General features: G+C 46.6%; 2 protein-coding genes across 2 annotated transcripts in view; one reads left to right on the top strand and one right to left on the bottom strand.

Annotated features, from left to right (window-relative positions):
• The window catches only part of UBXN4 (UBX domain protein 4), a 43,868-nt gene extending 39,127 nt beyond the window's left edge, over window positions 1–4,741 (top strand). Inside the window, exon 13 of the mRNA XM_050750986.1 lies at window positions 2,459–4,741. Coding sequence (XP_050606943.1) covers window positions 2,459–2,597 — 139 coding nt within the window. The 3' untranslated portion in view covers window positions 2,598–4,741. The remainder of the gene's footprint in view (window positions 1–2,458) is intronic.
• Window positions 4,742–6,628: 1,887 nt separating this feature from the next.
• Window positions 6,629–17,873, bottom strand: part of LCT (lactase) — a 55,583-nt gene continuing 44,338 nt past the window's right edge. The window contains exons 13-17 of the mRNA XM_050751014.1: window positions 17,384–17,493; window positions 13,898–14,032; window positions 9,436–9,659; window positions 8,348–8,578; window positions 6,629–7,333 (exon numbers count right to left, since the gene is read on the bottom strand). Coding sequence (XP_050606971.1) covers window positions 7,113–7,333; window positions 8,348–8,578; window positions 9,436–9,659; window positions 13,898–14,032; window positions 17,384–17,493 — 921 coding nt within the window. The 3' untranslated portion in view covers window positions 6,629–7,112. The remainder of the gene's footprint in view (window positions 7,334–8,347; window positions 8,579–9,435; window positions 9,660–13,897; window positions 14,033–17,383; window positions 17,494–17,873) is intronic.

The raw sequence follows: 17,873 nt of genomic DNA, 5'->3' as shown, positions 1-17,873 counted from the left end.
GGCCAGGGCCTGATACAGTGGCTCACGCCTGTAATCCCAGCACTTTGGGAGGCTGAGGGGAGAGAATTACTTGAGCTCAGGCATTCAAGACTAGCCTGGGTAATATAGTGAGACCTTGTCTGTATAAAAAATTTTTTTTTTTTTTTTTTTTTTTTCCTGAGACGGAGTCTGGCTCTGTCGCCCAGGCTAGAGTGCAGTGGCCGGATCTCAGCTCACTGCAAGCTCTGCCTCCCAGGTTTACGCCATTCTCTTGCCTCAGCCTCCCGAGTAGCTGGGACTACAGGCGCCCACCACCTCGCCCGGCTAGTTTTTTGTATTTTTTAGTAGAGGCGGGGTTTCACCATGTTAGCCAGGATGGTCTCGATCTTCTGACCTCGTGATCCGCCCGTCTCGGCCTCCCAAAGTGCTGGGATTACAGGCTTGAGCCACTGCGCCCGGCCAAAAAAAATTTTTTTAATTTGCTGGGCACATGTCTGTGGTCCCAGCTATTTGGGAGGCTGAGATGGGAAGATCACTTGAGCCCTGGAGATTGAGGATGCAGTGAGCCAAGATTGTGCCATTGCACTCCAGCCTTGGTGACAGGGTGAGAGTGAGATCCTGTCTCAAAACAAAAACAAAACAACATTTATAGTAGATAGCATGCAATGGTTAGCATAGTAATACAACACTGACAATTTAACTCGTATCTTTGTTAAGCTTTTATTGAAACAGGTTAACGGGAAGTATTTTCCTAGAAAGTAAGATTATGCCCCTTTCTAATAATTACATAATAATGTAACTTACTGTAATGGACACCTCTGTTAAGCACTCAGTGAGGCCTTTTATAGGCATTATAACAAATCTTCACACCAGTCCTATGTGATAAGTAATAGAAATTCTTTCCTCTCTGCCTTCAGTGTGGAGAACCCCTAGTCATGTGTTTATGGGTTCCATAGGTAGTGACTTATAAAAGTATTGGGCTGCTTTGTCCTTTATTTTATTTAATAACTATTAGGCAGAAAGACCAGTTATCTACTAAGTATATTACTCTAGTGAGGACACAGGGAAACTCAAACAAGGCTGAGTCTTACAACTCTTAACTGAGCAATGGGTGGGAGCATTTAATACTGGATTACTGTAAAACAGGATAGCTTGTTGTGTGTATTTTTTTTTTTTTTTTTTTTTTTTTTTTTTTTTTTTTTTGAGAAGGAGTCTCACTCTGTCACCCTGGCTGGAGTGCGGTGGCGTGATCTCGGCTCACTGCAAGCTCCGCCTTCCGGGTTCACATCATTCTCCTGCCTCAGCCTCCCGAGTAGCTGGGACTACAGGTACCCACCACCACGCCTGGGTAATTTTTTTGTATTTTTAGTAGAGACGAGGTTTCACCGTGTTAGCCAGGATGGTCTCGATCTCCTGACTTCGTGATCCGCCTGCCTCGGCCTCCCAGAAGTGCTGGGATTACAGGTGTGAGCCACTGTGCCCGGCCTGTTGTGTGGATTTTTAAAACTTTTTTCAGGCTGGGTGTGGTACCTCATACTTGTAATCCCAGCTCTTTGGGAAGCTGAGGCACAAGGATCACTTGAGGCCAAGAGTTTGAGACCAGCCTGGGCAACATAGTGAGACTCCATCTCTACAAAAAAAAATTTTAATGAGCTCTGTGTGATGATGGCATGTGCCTTTAGTTTCAGCTGCTTGGGAAGCTGGGGCAGGAGGATTGTGTGAACCCCAGAGTTTTGAGGCTGCAGTGAACCAAGATCATGCCACTGCACTCTAGCCTGGGCAACAGAGGGGAGACCCTGTCTCAAAAAAAACAAAAAACACTTTTTTCAAATAAGAGAAAGGTCTTAGATTGGAACAAAGGATGGAATAAAAGTTGTGTCAAAGACAGGGTGAAGCTTTGTGTTCCACTGTTATTTTTCCTTTTTTCTCTGTCCCCTCTAGAGTTAACAAAAGTCTGTTGGCTTAAATTTTATCCTTATACCTTTGTATTTTCAGATGAGGAAGTCCTCTTTGTTCTTAATTGTTTATAAATAAGTCATTCTTAAAGATTTTGTGAAGGATTAAAAATTGACCCTTTCTGTCAAGCTGACTGGAGCTTTGGATAGTCTCTAGAGTGCTAAGTTACAAATGTTTTAGTAGGTATGTCAGCTTGCATAAATAACAAAGGAAAGATTAGTTGGCAAATGGTCACACTCCTCTAAAGCTTAGTAAGTCTCTAAGAAACACAATGGAAATGGAATATATGATTTGGCTGGCTGGCTTCACTTAGAGATCAGATGAAGCTACACTACCAAAGACTACTAAAGTCTAGTACTGTGTTAGTAGATATAATGGTCTCCCATGGACTTTCCTTAGTTTAGATGGCATTAAAAGTAAAACTTAGTTGCCTGTAGTGATGGAAGTTGGAAGGAAACAGCTTGTATTACTGTTGTTTTTATTTTATGACATCTTCCCTTTGCTCCCTCTTTTGTCATATCAGGGAACCAGTGAGAAAAAGAGTGCTGGAAAAACGTGGAGACGACTTTAAAAAGGAGGGGAAAATATACAGATTAAGGACTCAAGATGATGGTGAAGATGAAAACAACACTTGGAATGGAAATTCCACTCAACAGATGTAGTGTGACAAGTATAATATGTGCAATAATCATTGTTTCTCTTATGATTTAATTCAACTAAAATTCTACTGGAGAAGTGGGACTGCTTTATCGTTTCCAACTGGTCTATAAAATGTCTCTCTATTCCTGCTTAGTGGGTGTGGGTTGAAGGTGTTTAACTCAGAAAAGTAAAGACAGGAAATAACTGTCTGCTAGGTCCTTGCTTATACGGCAGCCACTGCTAGAAGTCTAAAAGAACCAAAAAGTCTGCCGCAGCCTGCCTCCATCAGCTTCTTACTCAGTATTTCACATGCTCATTAGCCCTGTGCTGTCAGATGACACGTTTTGTTTAGAGCTACTTTGCGCCAAGACTCTTAAGCCCAAAGTAACTGGTATGTCACTGAGTAATTTGACTCTGTGTCAGAGCATTTTAACTAGCTAATCAGATGAGAATTTATGTTTAACTTCTCTTTTTGCTCATCAGCTGCAAGCAAAATCTTGTAGTTTTTAATCTTACTTAAACACTGAATAAAAAAACTTTCCCAAAAATCGGAATGATCTTATTTTTGCTTTGAGTTTGTTATCTAGCATCTTTTTGTTGCACAGGGCTCTGTTGAGGTCCTGCATCTCTGTTTTGTTTTTTCCCCAGTATTGCCCTGGAGCTGTCTCGGGAAAGTAGCTGGCTATGTTACCTTAAATATCACTGAAGAAAGAAATTTTCTGACACAAACTGCTGCCATGTTACTTGTCTCCTAAGTCAGTGAGGCATCGCTTTGTTTGCATAAAGTTGATGCAAAACAGCTGCTAGTCTGCAGCCTAGCTTTCCCTCTCACCTTTAATTGAAGTTTTGTCCTCAATAATTACACAAGGACCTAGAGTACCTATAGGACAAGAAGTATAGACTAAAGATATGCTTTTAGTCATTTGGTTTTTCTTAAGTTGAGATTCTTACTGACTTACATGTTACTTTATCCATATGTCTTTATTAGTGGAGACCACTGAACTAATGATGTTTGAAAACGGTTCCTCTGTTTTAGATTGGAAGATAGCACTCTTGAGTGGACATATGGAAAGACTGTGACTTTATTTTGTAATGGGAGAAAGAAATTTTCTCAGAGCAAACTTTCTATTTTTACCTGTGAAATAACAGCGACTTTTAAAAATGGTGACAGTGTTGGCAAGGAAACAGCAACACAGGCTGCGCTGTTGGTGGAGTGAAAACCAGTATAATTCTGAAAAACATTTATCAGAAACTTAAAATATTTCATACTGTTTGATCCAGTAGCTTTTTCTAAATCATAAATGCAGGCAACGTTTAGGTATAGACATATTCATTAAGTGTTATTTATTTTACTCGAGAACTGGAAACCAACTAAATGCCTTCTATAGAAGTAATTTTTGATGAGGAGAAATGGTACAATACTAATTAACAACTTGGTTTAATATGTTTACTGAGCATCTGTTAAGTGTTGGGCAAAAGAAGCAGAATCCAGAGCTATAGGTACAGTGTTATCTCAGCTTTGCAAACACATTTTCTACATAGATAGTAGTAGGTATTAATATATATGTAAAGAAAGAAAACACACCAAAACATTAATAATGGTAAGATTGGTTTATGTGATCTTAGTGGTATTTTTGGCACCCTTACATGTTTTCCAAATTTTCAGCAGTGATATTATTTCCGTAACTTAAAAAGTGAGTTTGAAAAAGAAAATCTCCAGCAAGCATCCCATTTAAATAAAGGTTTGTCATCTTTAAAAATACAGCAATATGTGACTTTTTAAAAAAGCTGTCAAATAGGTGTGACTCTACTAATAATTATTAGAAATACATTTGGAAAAACATGGAGTACCTCAAGTTAGTTTGCTTTGAAAAATATCAAATATAACTCTTAGAGAAATGTACATAAAAGAATGCTTCGTAATTTTGGAGTAGGAGAATCCCTCCTCAATTTTGTATTTTAAAAAAGTACATGGTAAAAAAAAAAAAATCACAACGGTATATAAGGCTGTAAAATGAGAATTCCTCCTCACCTCTTACCCCAGTACTATTCTCCAGAGGTAATCTATTAACAGTTTCTTATGTAATTTTCAGAAAATTTGTATGCGAATATAAGCAAATATGTAATCTTTATTTTTTAAATAAATGGGATCATATTATATATTCTACCCTGCATCTTGCTTTTTTGCTTACATAGTCTTGAGATCTTTTCCTGTCGACACCGAGCTACCTCATTCTTAATGGTTGCATAGCATTCTGCTTGATGAATGTTACTGCACTCAGCTTACTGTCCATGTTCTGGTGACATTCAGTGGTTATTAAACATGTTTGTTCTTCTATTACAAAAATTGCTACCATAAGCAACCTTGGGTGGGAGGTATAGTCTTACTGTGAAAATATACCTTTCAACTGTGTTTGTATAACTTGCTAAGTGAAAGAAGAGTGTTTGCAGTTTGGATTATTAAAGATGTTGTTGCATTGCCTCCTCTACAAACTGTGAATTTGAACCCCTGCCAGCAGTCGAGAATGTCCATTTCCCACACCTTCGCCAACACTGCGTTATCACACTGTTAGCTTTGTCAAAATGGTAGATGAGAAATGATACGTATCTCGTATGCATTGTATTTATCATGAATGAAGTTAGCATCTTGATGTTACTGATCGGTCTGACTTATTTTGAGAATTCTGTGTATTGCTTGCCAATTTTTTTGTTTTCATATTTTTCTTACTGATTTATAAGACTCCTGTGTACATTAAAGCCATTTGCTAGCATATGCGGTAAACATTTTCTCCCCCTTTTTTTTTTTTTTTGAGACGGAGTCTCGCTCTGTCACCCAGGCTGGAGTGCAGTGGCGCTATCTGGGCTCACTGCAAGCTCTGCCTTCTCCTGCCTCAGCCTCCCGAGTAGCTGGGACTACAGGCGCCCGCCACCACGCCCAGCTAATTTTTTGTATTTTTAGTAGAGAACGGGGTTTCACCGTTTAGCCAGGATGGTCTCGATCTCCTGACCTCGTGATCCGCCCATCTCGGCCTCCCAAAGTGCTGGGATTACAGGTGTGAGCCACCGCGCCCGGCCAAGGAATGTCTTTAATGTCAATTTTAGAACCACCCCCACCCCCATCTGACAAACTTTTCCAGTCGATTGATGGAGAAAAATGCTTGTGCACCACAAGCTCCTGACTGCCAGTTTGGGACTCATGGCGTTGGAATGTTTTGAGAGGGAAAGGAATGCTTACAAGAAGCAAATTTCAAGTATGATCATTCTTTCAAGACCTGCCCGAAATTACTCTGTTTTTACAAAACATTTTCCCAGCTATCCAGATGTAATATATGGGCCAATCAAGTGTTTAGGTGTTTCACACTGAGATTGTCTCTCAGCACATTTGAGGGGATTATGAAGAACATCTCTCTCTCTGCTCCCACCACTGCCCTGGAAATGCTATGTGAATGGGTGAACACACGAAAGGAGCATTTGTGCTTTTCATTGCTGTCTCCAAGTTGTGCTTGCCAGAGACAATGAGACATGGTCCTTGGCCTTAAGAAGCTGATAGAGAAATACACAATTCCAGTATAGAAACTGGATGGTCAAGTTGTACTAGGGGATATTTACAAGCAAAGCAGACGAAGGAGAATCTGCCTGGGGATTTCAGGGAAGCCATTCAGAGGAGGAAGTACATTATTTCAGCTGAGACTTGAAGGCATTTTCAGAAGAAAAGGCATCCTAGGTGGAAGGAATAGCATTTGGGAAGACAAACGAATACGGATAGTTGACCTACGTGCATTTTAGAACTACCACAAATTGGGAAAGGAGGAAGGAAACAGGCTAAATGAACCAAGGTCAGATGGGAGAGAGAGCTGGGGATGGCATAAAAAGTGACAGTGGGGGTGTTTGTGGGGTGGGAAAAGGCCACTTTCTGCATGTTGTGGTATTTGCCCCAAGGAATGTAATGTCAACAGAAAGACTTGGTCTGGTGAGAAAGCTTAATGGGAACTCCAGATGGCTTGTGTGACTTCACAACTTCTCTTGAACCTACTTTCTCAAGGAGGGGCAACCATAGGAGAAAGAACAGTCTGCTGTTTTTATTTTCTGGAAAACAAGATGTGAAGCTAGGGAGAGCTTGCAGAAGGGCAGAGATGATATTGCAGTCTATGCAATCGAGTTGATTTCTTCTTATAGAAAGGTTTTTTTATGGTTTTTACTCCCTTAACAACTTAACCCTTAACTCTGAAAGTTAAAACAGCCCCTTAAGTTGAAGTAAGTGGTTCACAGACCCCACTAGACCAGTATCTGCACGTTTCTGCAAGAGCTACTTGCTCCTCAAATGCCCAAATGAACTCTGATACTGGAGCAAGATGCAGATATTTCCATTTTAATCAGTAACTGGAAATCCTTCAAGATTAAAGTCGTCTTTAACGTTGCAGCAGGACTTTATGGAGAAGCCCAGCATGAGCAGAGTCCAAGACCCCAAGGAGTTTGGTAGCCAGCAAAGGTAGATGAAGAAACTAGGCCTGCTTCACAGAACTTGAAGTGGTAACTCATCAGAACGAAGACACTGGGCTCAATTCCTGTTGGCTTGGTTGTGTTTTCCCTTGCTTAGAACGCTTGCAGTACTTGTATGAGAGAAATGCCAAGCCACAGACTCCAAGAAGCACCAGAGAAAAGAGAACGTACAAAGCTGTCTGTGCTTCTGCAGTGCCGAGCGTTAGCCCCAGGAACGGAACCTTCTCCTCTCTCACAGGGCTGACGGTGGGTCCAGCATCTAGGAGAGGACACAGGGTGGTTGGTGCTCTGGCACTGATTGAGTTCTCAGATCTCTGAGACCCCAGCAGAGGCTGCACAGTACCCCAAATCTGCACAGCCATTGATGGGTTGCTGAGGTGGAGGTCTTTCACTGTGTGTCAGGAGCCACTGAGTGAAGTTAAGCAGTTGTATTTTTTAAACATCTCTATCAGCAATTAGAATACAGGTTGAATATCCCTTATCTGACATGCTTGCTTGGGATCAGAAGTGTTTCAGATTTGGGATATTTTAAGATTTTGGAATAGTTGCATATACATAATGAGATATTTTGGGGATGGGACCCAGGTATAAATATGAAATTCATATATGTTTTGTATGCAACTTATCCACATGGTGTGAAGGTAATTCTATATAACATGTTAAATAATTGTGTGCATGAAACAAAGCTTTAACTGTGTTTTGACTGTGACCTGTCGCATGGGGTCAGGTGTTGAATTTTCCATTTGTGTTGTCATGCCAGTGCTCAAAAAGTTTCAGATTCTGGAGTATTTTGGATTTTGAATTTTCAGATGAAGGATTCTCATCAGGCTGTATAATTGAAACTGGATAATTGTCATTTATATTTGTGTAGTGATTTATACTCTTTCATTTAACAAATATGGGGCACCCACATAGTGCAGGCATTGTACTTTCATGGTCCTCTTATTTGATCCTTGTAACTGCCCAGAAGCGTGTGCCTGGTTTCTTATCTATGGGTGCACAGCAAGTCAGTGGTAGGGCTGGAAGAAAAGTCTAGACCTGCTTATTCCCAGACCAGGGCTCTGGTTTCCAGGTGTAACATTGACCCTAAGTGTCCTTTGTTCCACCCCAGGAAATGTCTGGAGCATTCAAAGAAAATAAGCATTTGTTGAATGAATGAAGGAGATGGAGCAGCATAGAAGAGGGAAATAAACTAGAAGAAAACAGACTGAGAGAGGCCCTTCCACCTGCCCCTCACCCTTAGGCTTTATTTCCTCCCAGAGCCACATCTCACCTTCTGGCTGGTTGAGACAAGCGTGAGGCCCTGTAGCGGGGTCAGGGAAGCCATTGCATCGGACCACAGAGGCATAGAACTTGGCTGATGCCTTGGGGATCCTTGGCAGCGAAGGGTCACTGTAGTTCACAAAATGCAGACCAAATCTCTCTGAAAAGCCTGTGGCCCACTCAAAATTGTCCATCGCACTCCAAACTGTGTATCCTCGAAGGTCCACCTTGTCCTGCACAGCTGCTCAAACACAGAGGGCTGGGCATAAGTTTCCTATCTCAGAAGGCACCTTCCTGCCAGGCCTTCGGAAGCCAGGTCTGCCTACTGCACTCCCCACCGTTCTCACAGATGGTGGTAAGCTTTGGCTTCAGCTTTGTAAGAAAGCTGCCCCTTCCTTTGCATGCAGTGTTCGTGGGTCCTCTGTGGATGGAGATGCAGAGCCACCAGCATCTTTCCAGAAGGGCTCAGCCCTGAATGGGAGTCGGGAACATGGGTGGACTAATTCCCCCGGGCTACACTTCTATCCATGATCTTGGTCAGTGCCTTAGAATGTTCATGCTCCTCCCTATAGAAAATAGCCCTTAGATGGAATAGATTTCAGCTGGGTAGGATTGTTCTAATCATTTCCTTTGCCGGTGCATTGCTTGCTCTTTTACTCAGCATTTGTTCCATTCTCTTATCCTCATGGTCCCATCTCAAGTTGCTAGGGCTGAGCCAAGAGCCTCAAACTTTGGTTTGGAGACCAAGAGACCCCACAGGTAACCACACAGCCTACTCCTGCTGGGCCCTACCCAGACCATTCTCAGGAGGGCACTGCTGTTCTGACATCAGGGAGGATCAGGGGGAGCAAGTGACTCAGGCCAGGAACTAGGGTTTGGTGGCATCAGGCCACTGGGCTTGCTTGCTGAGCTTAGACATAGGAAGGAAAAAACTCAGAGCACAGCCCTAAAGCAAGGCTTACGCCCAACAGGAGCAAGAAACCTTAGCGTTCTTTTCTTACTGTGGCCCAAGGACACTGTATCACCCTCCCGCAGTGCAGATGGCAGATGTTTCCAACAGGGAAAGCGGCACGCTGGGGAGGGGTGGGCCCGTCGTACCTTTGAGGGCCTCGTTGATGTAAGTCCGAAGGTAGTAGATCCTTGCAGTGTCATTGAGGTCTGTTTCTTCCCGCTGGGACACTCCATTCTCCGTGACATAAATCGGAGGGTCATTGTATTCCTCCTTTAACCAGTTCAGGATCCTCCTGAAGCCAAAAGGCGTCATCTTCAGCCAGAAGGAGCCAGAGTCTGGCCATGAGCGATCTGCGATGGAGGCAACTCCTCTACAAGTTCAAAAACTAAAGATGAGGTACTGTTACGTAAATCTCAAGAGACCCTTTACATGAAGCACAAAACAGGACCTAGACCAGGAAAAGCCTTAGGTTTTGTCTGGCCTTAAGAATCATACTAACCCCAGAAGAATCAAACTGCCTCAAATTCTCCTCCTTTTGCTGGTTCTAGCTGCCTGCACTCTGTGCTGGTATAGCACTGGACAAGCCACTCAGCTCTCCGCCCTTCAATTTCTCTGCCTGTGCAGAGCATGTTCTTGCTCACGGAGCCCAGCCCTCCACTACTCTGAATAGGTGGCTCCTTACAGCAGCTATGCAAGGCTCTGGGTGTCCCCAGCTCCAGACTTCCAATGGACACCAGTGCTGTTCTGCAGAGAATGGGCTCCCCCAAGCCACCCGTGTCTAGTCAATGCCACATGCAGACCACGGGTGTGGCCACAGGCATCAATACTTGGGGCCCTGCTTTGTGTGCTGACAGGCAGCGGACAGGCTGGCACCTCCTTCAAGTGTCCAAGAGCCTGGCCTCTCTCTTCAGTGATGGACAAGGAGAGGGGACAGCTCCTGCCACAGGGGTGCCTGCTGGGGGAGGCCACAGAAGCCTGATCACCTGTAGTCGCACATGTCAAATAAGGACCAAGCATTTAGACACTTCTTACACTCAGATCCTTCAGGAAAAAAAAAAGTTAGTTTTATCAGCACCTGGATTTATCTGACTCAGCTGAATTGAATGTGGGCCATTTCATAAGCACAAGTGGAGGTCTCCCAGGAGACAGCCCCAGCGCTGATGAGAGGGAGGGAGAATCAGAAGGAGTAGAGGGGTGTCCTGGAGTCTCCTCAGCCCCCTTGGTGAGCCTGACTCGGCGGGGGTTTCAGGATGCAGTGGGAGTGGAGGGGCTGCTTTTCAAAGAAAGAACCTGAACACAGTCAGAGCTACTGGTGTGGAAAGATGCTTCACAGAAAAGGAACAAAATGAGATTTTCTGAAAATGGCAGATAGGAGACAGGACTTAGGTACAGCTCCCACTTGGATGGACAGAACAGTGTGTGGAGACTCACGTTGTGAACTATTGCAGGGGCCGGGCGCGGTGGCTCAAGCCTGTAATCCCAGCACTTTGGGAGGCCGAGACGGGCGGATCATGAGGTCAGGAGATCGAAACCATCCTGGCTAACACAGTGAAACCCCGTCTCTACTAAAAAATACAAAAAACTAGCCGGGCGAGGTGGCGGGCGCCTGTAGTCCCAGCTACTCAGGAGGCTGAGGCAGGAGAATGGCGCAAACCCGGGAGGCGGAGCTTGCAGTGAGCTGAGATCCGGAGGAACATACCAGAAAAACCAAAAGAATTCATAGACCCTTTGAAAGAAGCAGAACGCTGCTGCAAACTCCACGAGACAGCTACAAAACTGTGAGTTCCCAAAGTGTGAGAAGGGAAAAGTCTGCCTCTGAACACACATCCTCTCTGGGGACCTGAACATCCAGATCATAGGAGAAGGATTTAACCTTACCTAGAGCGCAAGTGGATTTAGGGAGCCAAGTGAAATGTAAAGGTAGAAGAAGCAGTAGGAAGAGTCCTGTAGCCACTCCCTGTCCCCAGTTTGAGCCCAGGGAAGCCATTCCTGACTTTATCCTACAGGGGTCCTTGGGGAAGGAAGCCAGTGGAATTAGGGAGGGGAAGGATGAAGGAAGCTTCTAGCTGAACTTAATTTCGACTAGAAGCATGAATTTTCCTGAGCAGAATCTTGGGGGCAAACAAGAAGTGCAGATAAAAGCACCGAAGCCACAGTCAACAGTGTGGGCAGGTGGGGAGGGGCAAGGCCTGAAAGCCCTGCTTGCTTTCTCAGAGAGGAGGCTTGTAGCCCGGGGTGAGAGCTCTGCCCTGCGCACTGTTGGCAGGGCACGGCAGGAGTGAGACTGGCCTGGCTGGCTGCATGGTAGCTGGGTAAGGCTTGTGACTGCCAGTTTTCCCAACTTCCCTAGCAACCTGTATGACACAGCAGAGGAAGCCATAATCCCCCTGGGAACAGAACTCCACTGGCCTGAGAACCAGCCCTCTATTCCCCACAGTGGCCGCAGCAAGCCTCACCCAAGGAGAGTCTGAGCTCAGACATGCCTAATGCTGCCCCCATCTGATGATCTTTCTCTACCTTCGCTGGGAGCTGAAGACAAAAGACACGAACTCCTGGGAGTTCTATGGCCCCGCCCATCACCTGAGAAACCCGAATACGTACCCTGGCCAACGTAGGGCAAGCTTATAATCCCCCTTCTACTACTGCAGCTGGTGGCACCAGAAGGGGAAAGCACCTTGAAAGTGCCACCGTGAAAGTGCCACCTCCTCTCTTGAAAGCATCACCTCCTGTCTTGAAAGTGCCACCTCCAGGCCAGACGCAGTGGCTCACGGAGGCAGGTGGATCACGAGGTCAAGAGATCGAGATCATCCTGGCTAATATGGTGAAATCCTGTCTCTACTAAAAGTACAAAAAATTAGCCGGGCGTGGTGGCGGGCACCTGTAGTCCCAGCTACTCGGGAGGCTGAGGTAGGAGAATGGCGTGAACCCGGGAGGCGGAGCTTGCAGTGAGCCGAGATCGCGCCACTGCACTCCAGCCTGGGCGGCAGAGTGAGACTCTGCCTCAAAAAAAACAAAAAAAAACCAAAGTGCCACCTCCTGGCTGGAGACCAACCAACTCACCCCATTACAGCAACTCAGAACAATCCTGCTCCAAAGAAGGAGAAAACAACAACAAATTCCACCGCCTGCAACATCCTGGCTGACCAGAGGTCCTGAGTCTGTCCACATGACAACTTCACTGCTAGCATGACCAGCGTTTGAGAAAACCACAACAAACGACCCGCACAGAATCCACTTCACTCCCCTGCGCCTCCACTGGAGCAGGTGCTGGTATCCATGGCTGGGAGGCCTGAGGACAGATCCCATCACAGGACTCTGCAGACATTCCTCAGCACCAGTTCAGACCCCAGCAGTCCCGCTGGGTGGAGAGACCCAGGGGGCAATGGCCATCACTGCAGTCTGGCTCTCAGGAAGCCCCATCCCGGGGGAAGCGGGCGAGCACCACATCAAGGGATCACCCAGTGGGACAAAATAATCTGAACAGCAGCCCTTGATTCCAGATCTTTCCAGTGAAACAGTCTCCCCAGATAAGAAGGAACCAGAAAAGGTCATATGACAAAGCAAGGTTCTATAAGATCCCCAAAAGGTCACACTAGCTCTCCAGCAATGGATCCAAACCAAGAAGAAATCCCTGAGTTGCCAGATGAAGAATTCAGAAGGTTGATTATTAAGATACTCAAGGAGGTACTAGAGAAAGGTGAAAATTAACTTGGAGACATTTAAAAAACCATATAGGATATGGATGGAAAAGTCTCTAGATAAATAGATATAAAGAAAAAGACAATCGGCCAGGCGCGGTGGCTCACACCTGTAAGCCCAGCACTTTGGGAGGCTGAGGCAAGTGGATCACCTGAGGTCAGGAGATAGAAACCAGCCTGACCAACATGGTGAAACTCTGTCTCTACTAAAATACAAAGCAAACAAACAAACAAACAAGTAAACAAAAAAAATTAGCCAGGCGTGGTGGTGCGCGCCTGTAATCCCAGCTACTTGGAGGCTGAGGCTGGGGAATCGCTTGAACCCGGGAGGCAGAGGTTGCAGTGAGCCAAGATTGTGCCGCTGCACTCCAGCCTGGTGACAAAGCGAGACTCTGTCTCAAAAAAAACGAATAAAATAAAAATAAAAACCGTTACTTAAAAAGGTGAACCAAAATCTTTTACTATCTCTACTTCATAAAAGCATTGTTTAAAAGAGAAAATAAAATTTTACTCTTGTATTATTGTAATATTTATTAACATTAAAGTGAATTTTGATAAAACCTAAATAAATTTTTTTCTTGAAAATCCTTTTTAAAAACCAAGCATTTTGAAAGTTGAGCAGCCTGTGAAAAAGAACACAAAATAAATAAATAAATTTTAAAAATGAAATAAAACAAAAAGCCAAGCACGTGTGCCCTGATGGGAGATGCCCTGGAGACCCGGCCTCCTCTCCCTCCTGCTTGCTGGAGATTTCCTTGGGATCTGTGGGGTGGTGAGCGTCTTGCAAACCCTGCCACATTTGGCGTTGGAGGCCCTATTCTGAGGCTGGGCAGGCCTCAGAGAGCACAGCCAAGGCGCACCTTTCTGGCTTTTCCAGAGATGGCTACGGGCGCCCTGTTGGTGGACTTACCTGTCTGCATCAAAAGAAGAGATGGCAGTGGCATAGTTGAGGTTGTAGGCCAGGACAGTGGTGTAGTGATTGAACCCAAAAAAGTCATAGGTACCGTTGATCCTCCTCTTCTCACTCTCTGTAAATTCTGGCAGCCTGGATGGAAGAAGCCATTAAGGGCAGGGCGTCAGGGAGAGCCACGCTTTGAGAAGAGAATGTCATGGGGCTGGGGCGGGGGAGCGCTCTGAACCCCAGGGACTTGGCAGTGACTGGGGGAACCGGAGGGGACGAACAGGTCCTTCAGACGGTGCAGGAAGTACCTGTGGCTCCTACTGCCCAGACCAAAAAACTGGCTTCCCTAGGTCTCTGCAAGAGCCTCTGAAACCTGAAGGACCACACACACACACACGCACACGCACATACACACACATGCACGCACACACACGCACATACACACACATGCACGCACACACACGCACATACACACACATGCACGCACACATGCACACGCACATACACATGCACGCACACACACGCACATACTCACACATGCACGCACACACATGCATGCACAGTTCTTCATTTCCTTCAAACATTAACATATGCAAATTCTGATATTTAGCATCTATGACAGATTTCAAAATCAAGAGCATACCTGAGGTACACACCCAAGACTCTTCCCCTATGTTTGTAAAGTTAGACCTTGTATAATTTTTTTTTTCTTGTGTCTGAGTCTCACTCTGTCACTTAGGCTGGAGTGCAGTGGCGCGATCTCAGCTCACTGCAACCTCCGCCTCCTGGGTTCAACCTCCTAAGTCTCCTGCCTCAGGCTCCTGAGTAGCTGGGACTACAAGCGCCCGCCACGATTCCGCTAATTTTTTGTATTTTTGGTAGAGATGGGGTTTCACCATGTTGGCCAGGCTGGTCTTGAACTCCTGACCTCAAATGATCCACCCACCTCAGCCTCCCAAAGTGTTGGGATTACAGGCATGAGCCACCGCGCCCGGCCCTGTATCTTGTATAATTTGTATCTCCGTTTTCTGCCCTTTCCAAGTTTCTCTGCTCCTTCCTGTTGGGTTTGGTTAGGCATGCCTCTTTTTCTCCAACTTTAGCAATAATAATAATAATAGCTTCAAGATCTTCAAAGTAGCAGGGGAAATAATTTGCAAATTGAGTATTTGAGTTTGAATTTCTCAGTTCTCACGATTTCACTGAACTTTGTTTTCTTTCTTTCTTTTTCTTTTTCTTTTTTTTTCAGACAGCATCTCGCTCTGCCCTCCTGGGGACACTGAACGCCCCCTGAAGCTGGAGTGAAGTGGTGAGATCATAGCTCACTGCAACCTCAGTCTCCTGGGCTCAAGCAATCCTCCCACCTCAGCCTCCCAAGTAGTTGGGAATATAGGTGTGTGCCACCATGCCTAGATAATTTTTAATTTTTTTGTAAAGACAAAGTCTCACTATGTTGCCCAGGCTGGTCTTGAACTTCTGGTCTCAAGCAATCCCTCCAAAGTGCTGGGATTACATGTGAGCCTGGGAACTTTGTCTTCTTAACGTGTAGATGGAGCATTTTCCAGGCACTCTGAGTGAAAAGCCTCTCTCCTGCGGAACCTGACTAATGAACACTTGTGTGCGGTGTGTACAGATGGTCTGGACTGCATGCGCACGCTGACAGGGAGACCTGGTGCTTCTGGTTTAGGTGTGGCCCAGAGATGCCTCCGATACTTTCATCTTGACCTTTCTGTTACCGTTAACCTGAGGGATCAAGAACCTTCCTTCCCTGGGGTTTCTGAGATGATGGGAGAAAACCAAAGCACAGCCTCCTCATGTACCTGATGCCTCTGCTCAGAAGCCAGCAATGGCCTGTGGCCCCAAAGCCAATGCCCTGCGCGTGGCTTCCAGGCCCTTCACCATGTGGCCTCAGCCCCTTCACTGCCGCTGGGCTGGTCTCCCCCACTCTCAGCTTCTGGCACCCCACTCATTATTACCTCTAGGCCTGTCTTCACAACCCTGCCCCTTAGAAGGAATGACCTGTAATCTCCTGCACTCTATCCCCTGTCAAGGCCCAGCTCAGCTGATGTCCTGCCTCGTCCATGAAATCTCCTGGGTCTACCCAGTCCACCCTGATCTCATCTGCTGAGTTTTCTTTGTACTGAAGAGCCTGGGGAATGGGATTCCATGGAGCACTGTCTTTCCAGCTGATCTGTCAGCAGCTTGAGGAAGCGACTTGGAATCCTCTCCTTCCGTGGACCCCTCCCTGACCCTGGCTCGGTCTAATGGTAGGTGTTCGGCAAACTTGTGCGGATGGGCCGCACGCTCACCGGTTTCGCTGGAGATCACAGTTCGCAGATCAGACCTTTAGGCACAGCCTGCTCTGCGGCACTTACCCTAACTAGGCCGGGGTGTGCATTGTGAGGTGGGAGCTGGCTTTTCTTTTTCTTTTTTCTTTTTTTTTTGGAGACAGAGTCTCCCTCTGTCGTCCAGGCTGGAGGGCAGTGGCGCCATCTCGGCTCTCTGCAACCTCTGCCTCCTGAGCTCAAGCGATTCTCTGGCCTCAGCCTCCCAAGTAGCTGGGATTACAGGCCCCCGCCACCGCGCCTGGTAATTTTGTATTTTTAGTAGAGACAGGGTTTCGCCGTGTTGGCCAGGCTGGTCTTGACCTCCTGACCTCAAGTAATCCGCCCGCCTCGTTCTCCCAAAGTGCTGGGATTACAGGCGTGAGCCACCGCGCCCAGCCCGGGAGCTGGATTTTTAATCCTCAGCTGGGCTCTATGGGGGCGTCTGGGGACAGGACTCAAAGACTGTGTTGGGAATTCACACCTGATTCCCGCCGGCCTTGGAGCGGTGGGCATGTTCCCACGGGCAGTGACCCCCGCTTCCCGCGCTTCCACACACCACACCTCTCGCCCCACCGGCATGACTCAAGCCCCCAGCATGCGCCCTGGGGGCAGACAGCTTGGCTGCAAATCTCAGCTCCATCTCTTAATAGCTGGGTGACCTTGCCCTAATCTTTGCGCCTCACTTTACTCATATTTAAGTAGAAATAAAGATGCCAACAGAAGATGCGTAAACGTTGGCTGCTGACGTTGCTACTCCTTCCTTGACAAGAAGGGGCGGGTGGGTAACGAGGGACGCTTTGGTGCAGATCATCGCCACCTGCTGGCCAAATGATGCAAAGCACAAACCTGACTCACCCACTGCCACCCACATGCGCTCGTGCGGTGATGAAATGGGATAGGATGAGCCGGGATTTATCTGTGGAGTGGTGGAGTGGGGTTGCTCAGAGGTGGATATCCTTGGGACAGATTTCCTGGCTGTTCTGCAATATAATAACCATAATAGCAACCCCCCTCTGTCAAGCACAGGTGCCAGGTGCTGGGCTAAGCTTTACATATATGATCACATGTAACTTCCCAGCAAGCAAAGAAGTTCAGTCATGGTAACTTGCCCGAGACATGCCTCTGCGACCCCGACGCCATGCCCTCAGCACTGCGGGCACCAGGCCCTTACCGAGACTTGTTGAGGCCTGCAGCCAAGCTCCTGTCACGGATCCGCGTCTTCATCACCTCGTTGTAATCTCCATTCTTGAAAATAGGATGTGCAAACCAGCCTCCCATGAACTGCGGGTGGGGTTGGGGAGACAGTCAGCCCAGGCATTACAAGTGGGTACAGCAAGAGACAGCACCGTCCCTGCTCAGAAGTGCCGGGCCTCACAACCTCCCTCCTTTTTCTGGACCCCCAGGCTAGATTTTCTTCTCTGTGGCTCCTGCCTGTTGCAGCTTCAGTGCCCACAGGTCTCCCAGCTGGGTCTGTGCTTGCTCAGCTGCTGTCGCACTGAGGGCAGGGCCACCTCTTCATAGTTACAGCTTGAGGTGACAGGAACTGACCTGTGCACTGACCCTGGAACTCAACAAATGCTTCCTGGCTGCCCTTGGACGGATCCTGCAGAGGAGAAGGGAGAACCACAAGCCTCCAGGCTCCCGGTTCCCTTTCTCACCAC

The sequence above is a fragment of the Macaca thibetana genome, chromosome 12 (assembly GCF_024542745.1).
Source record: "Macaca thibetana thibetana isolate TM-01 chromosome 12, ASM2454274v1, whole genome shotgun sequence".
NCBI classification, from domain to species: domain Eukaryota; kingdom Metazoa; phylum Chordata; class Mammalia; order Primates; family Cercopithecidae; genus Macaca; species Macaca thibetana.
The sequence above is the reverse complement of the archived record's forward strand: the minus strand, read 5'-3'. Positions and strand labels throughout refer to the sequence as shown.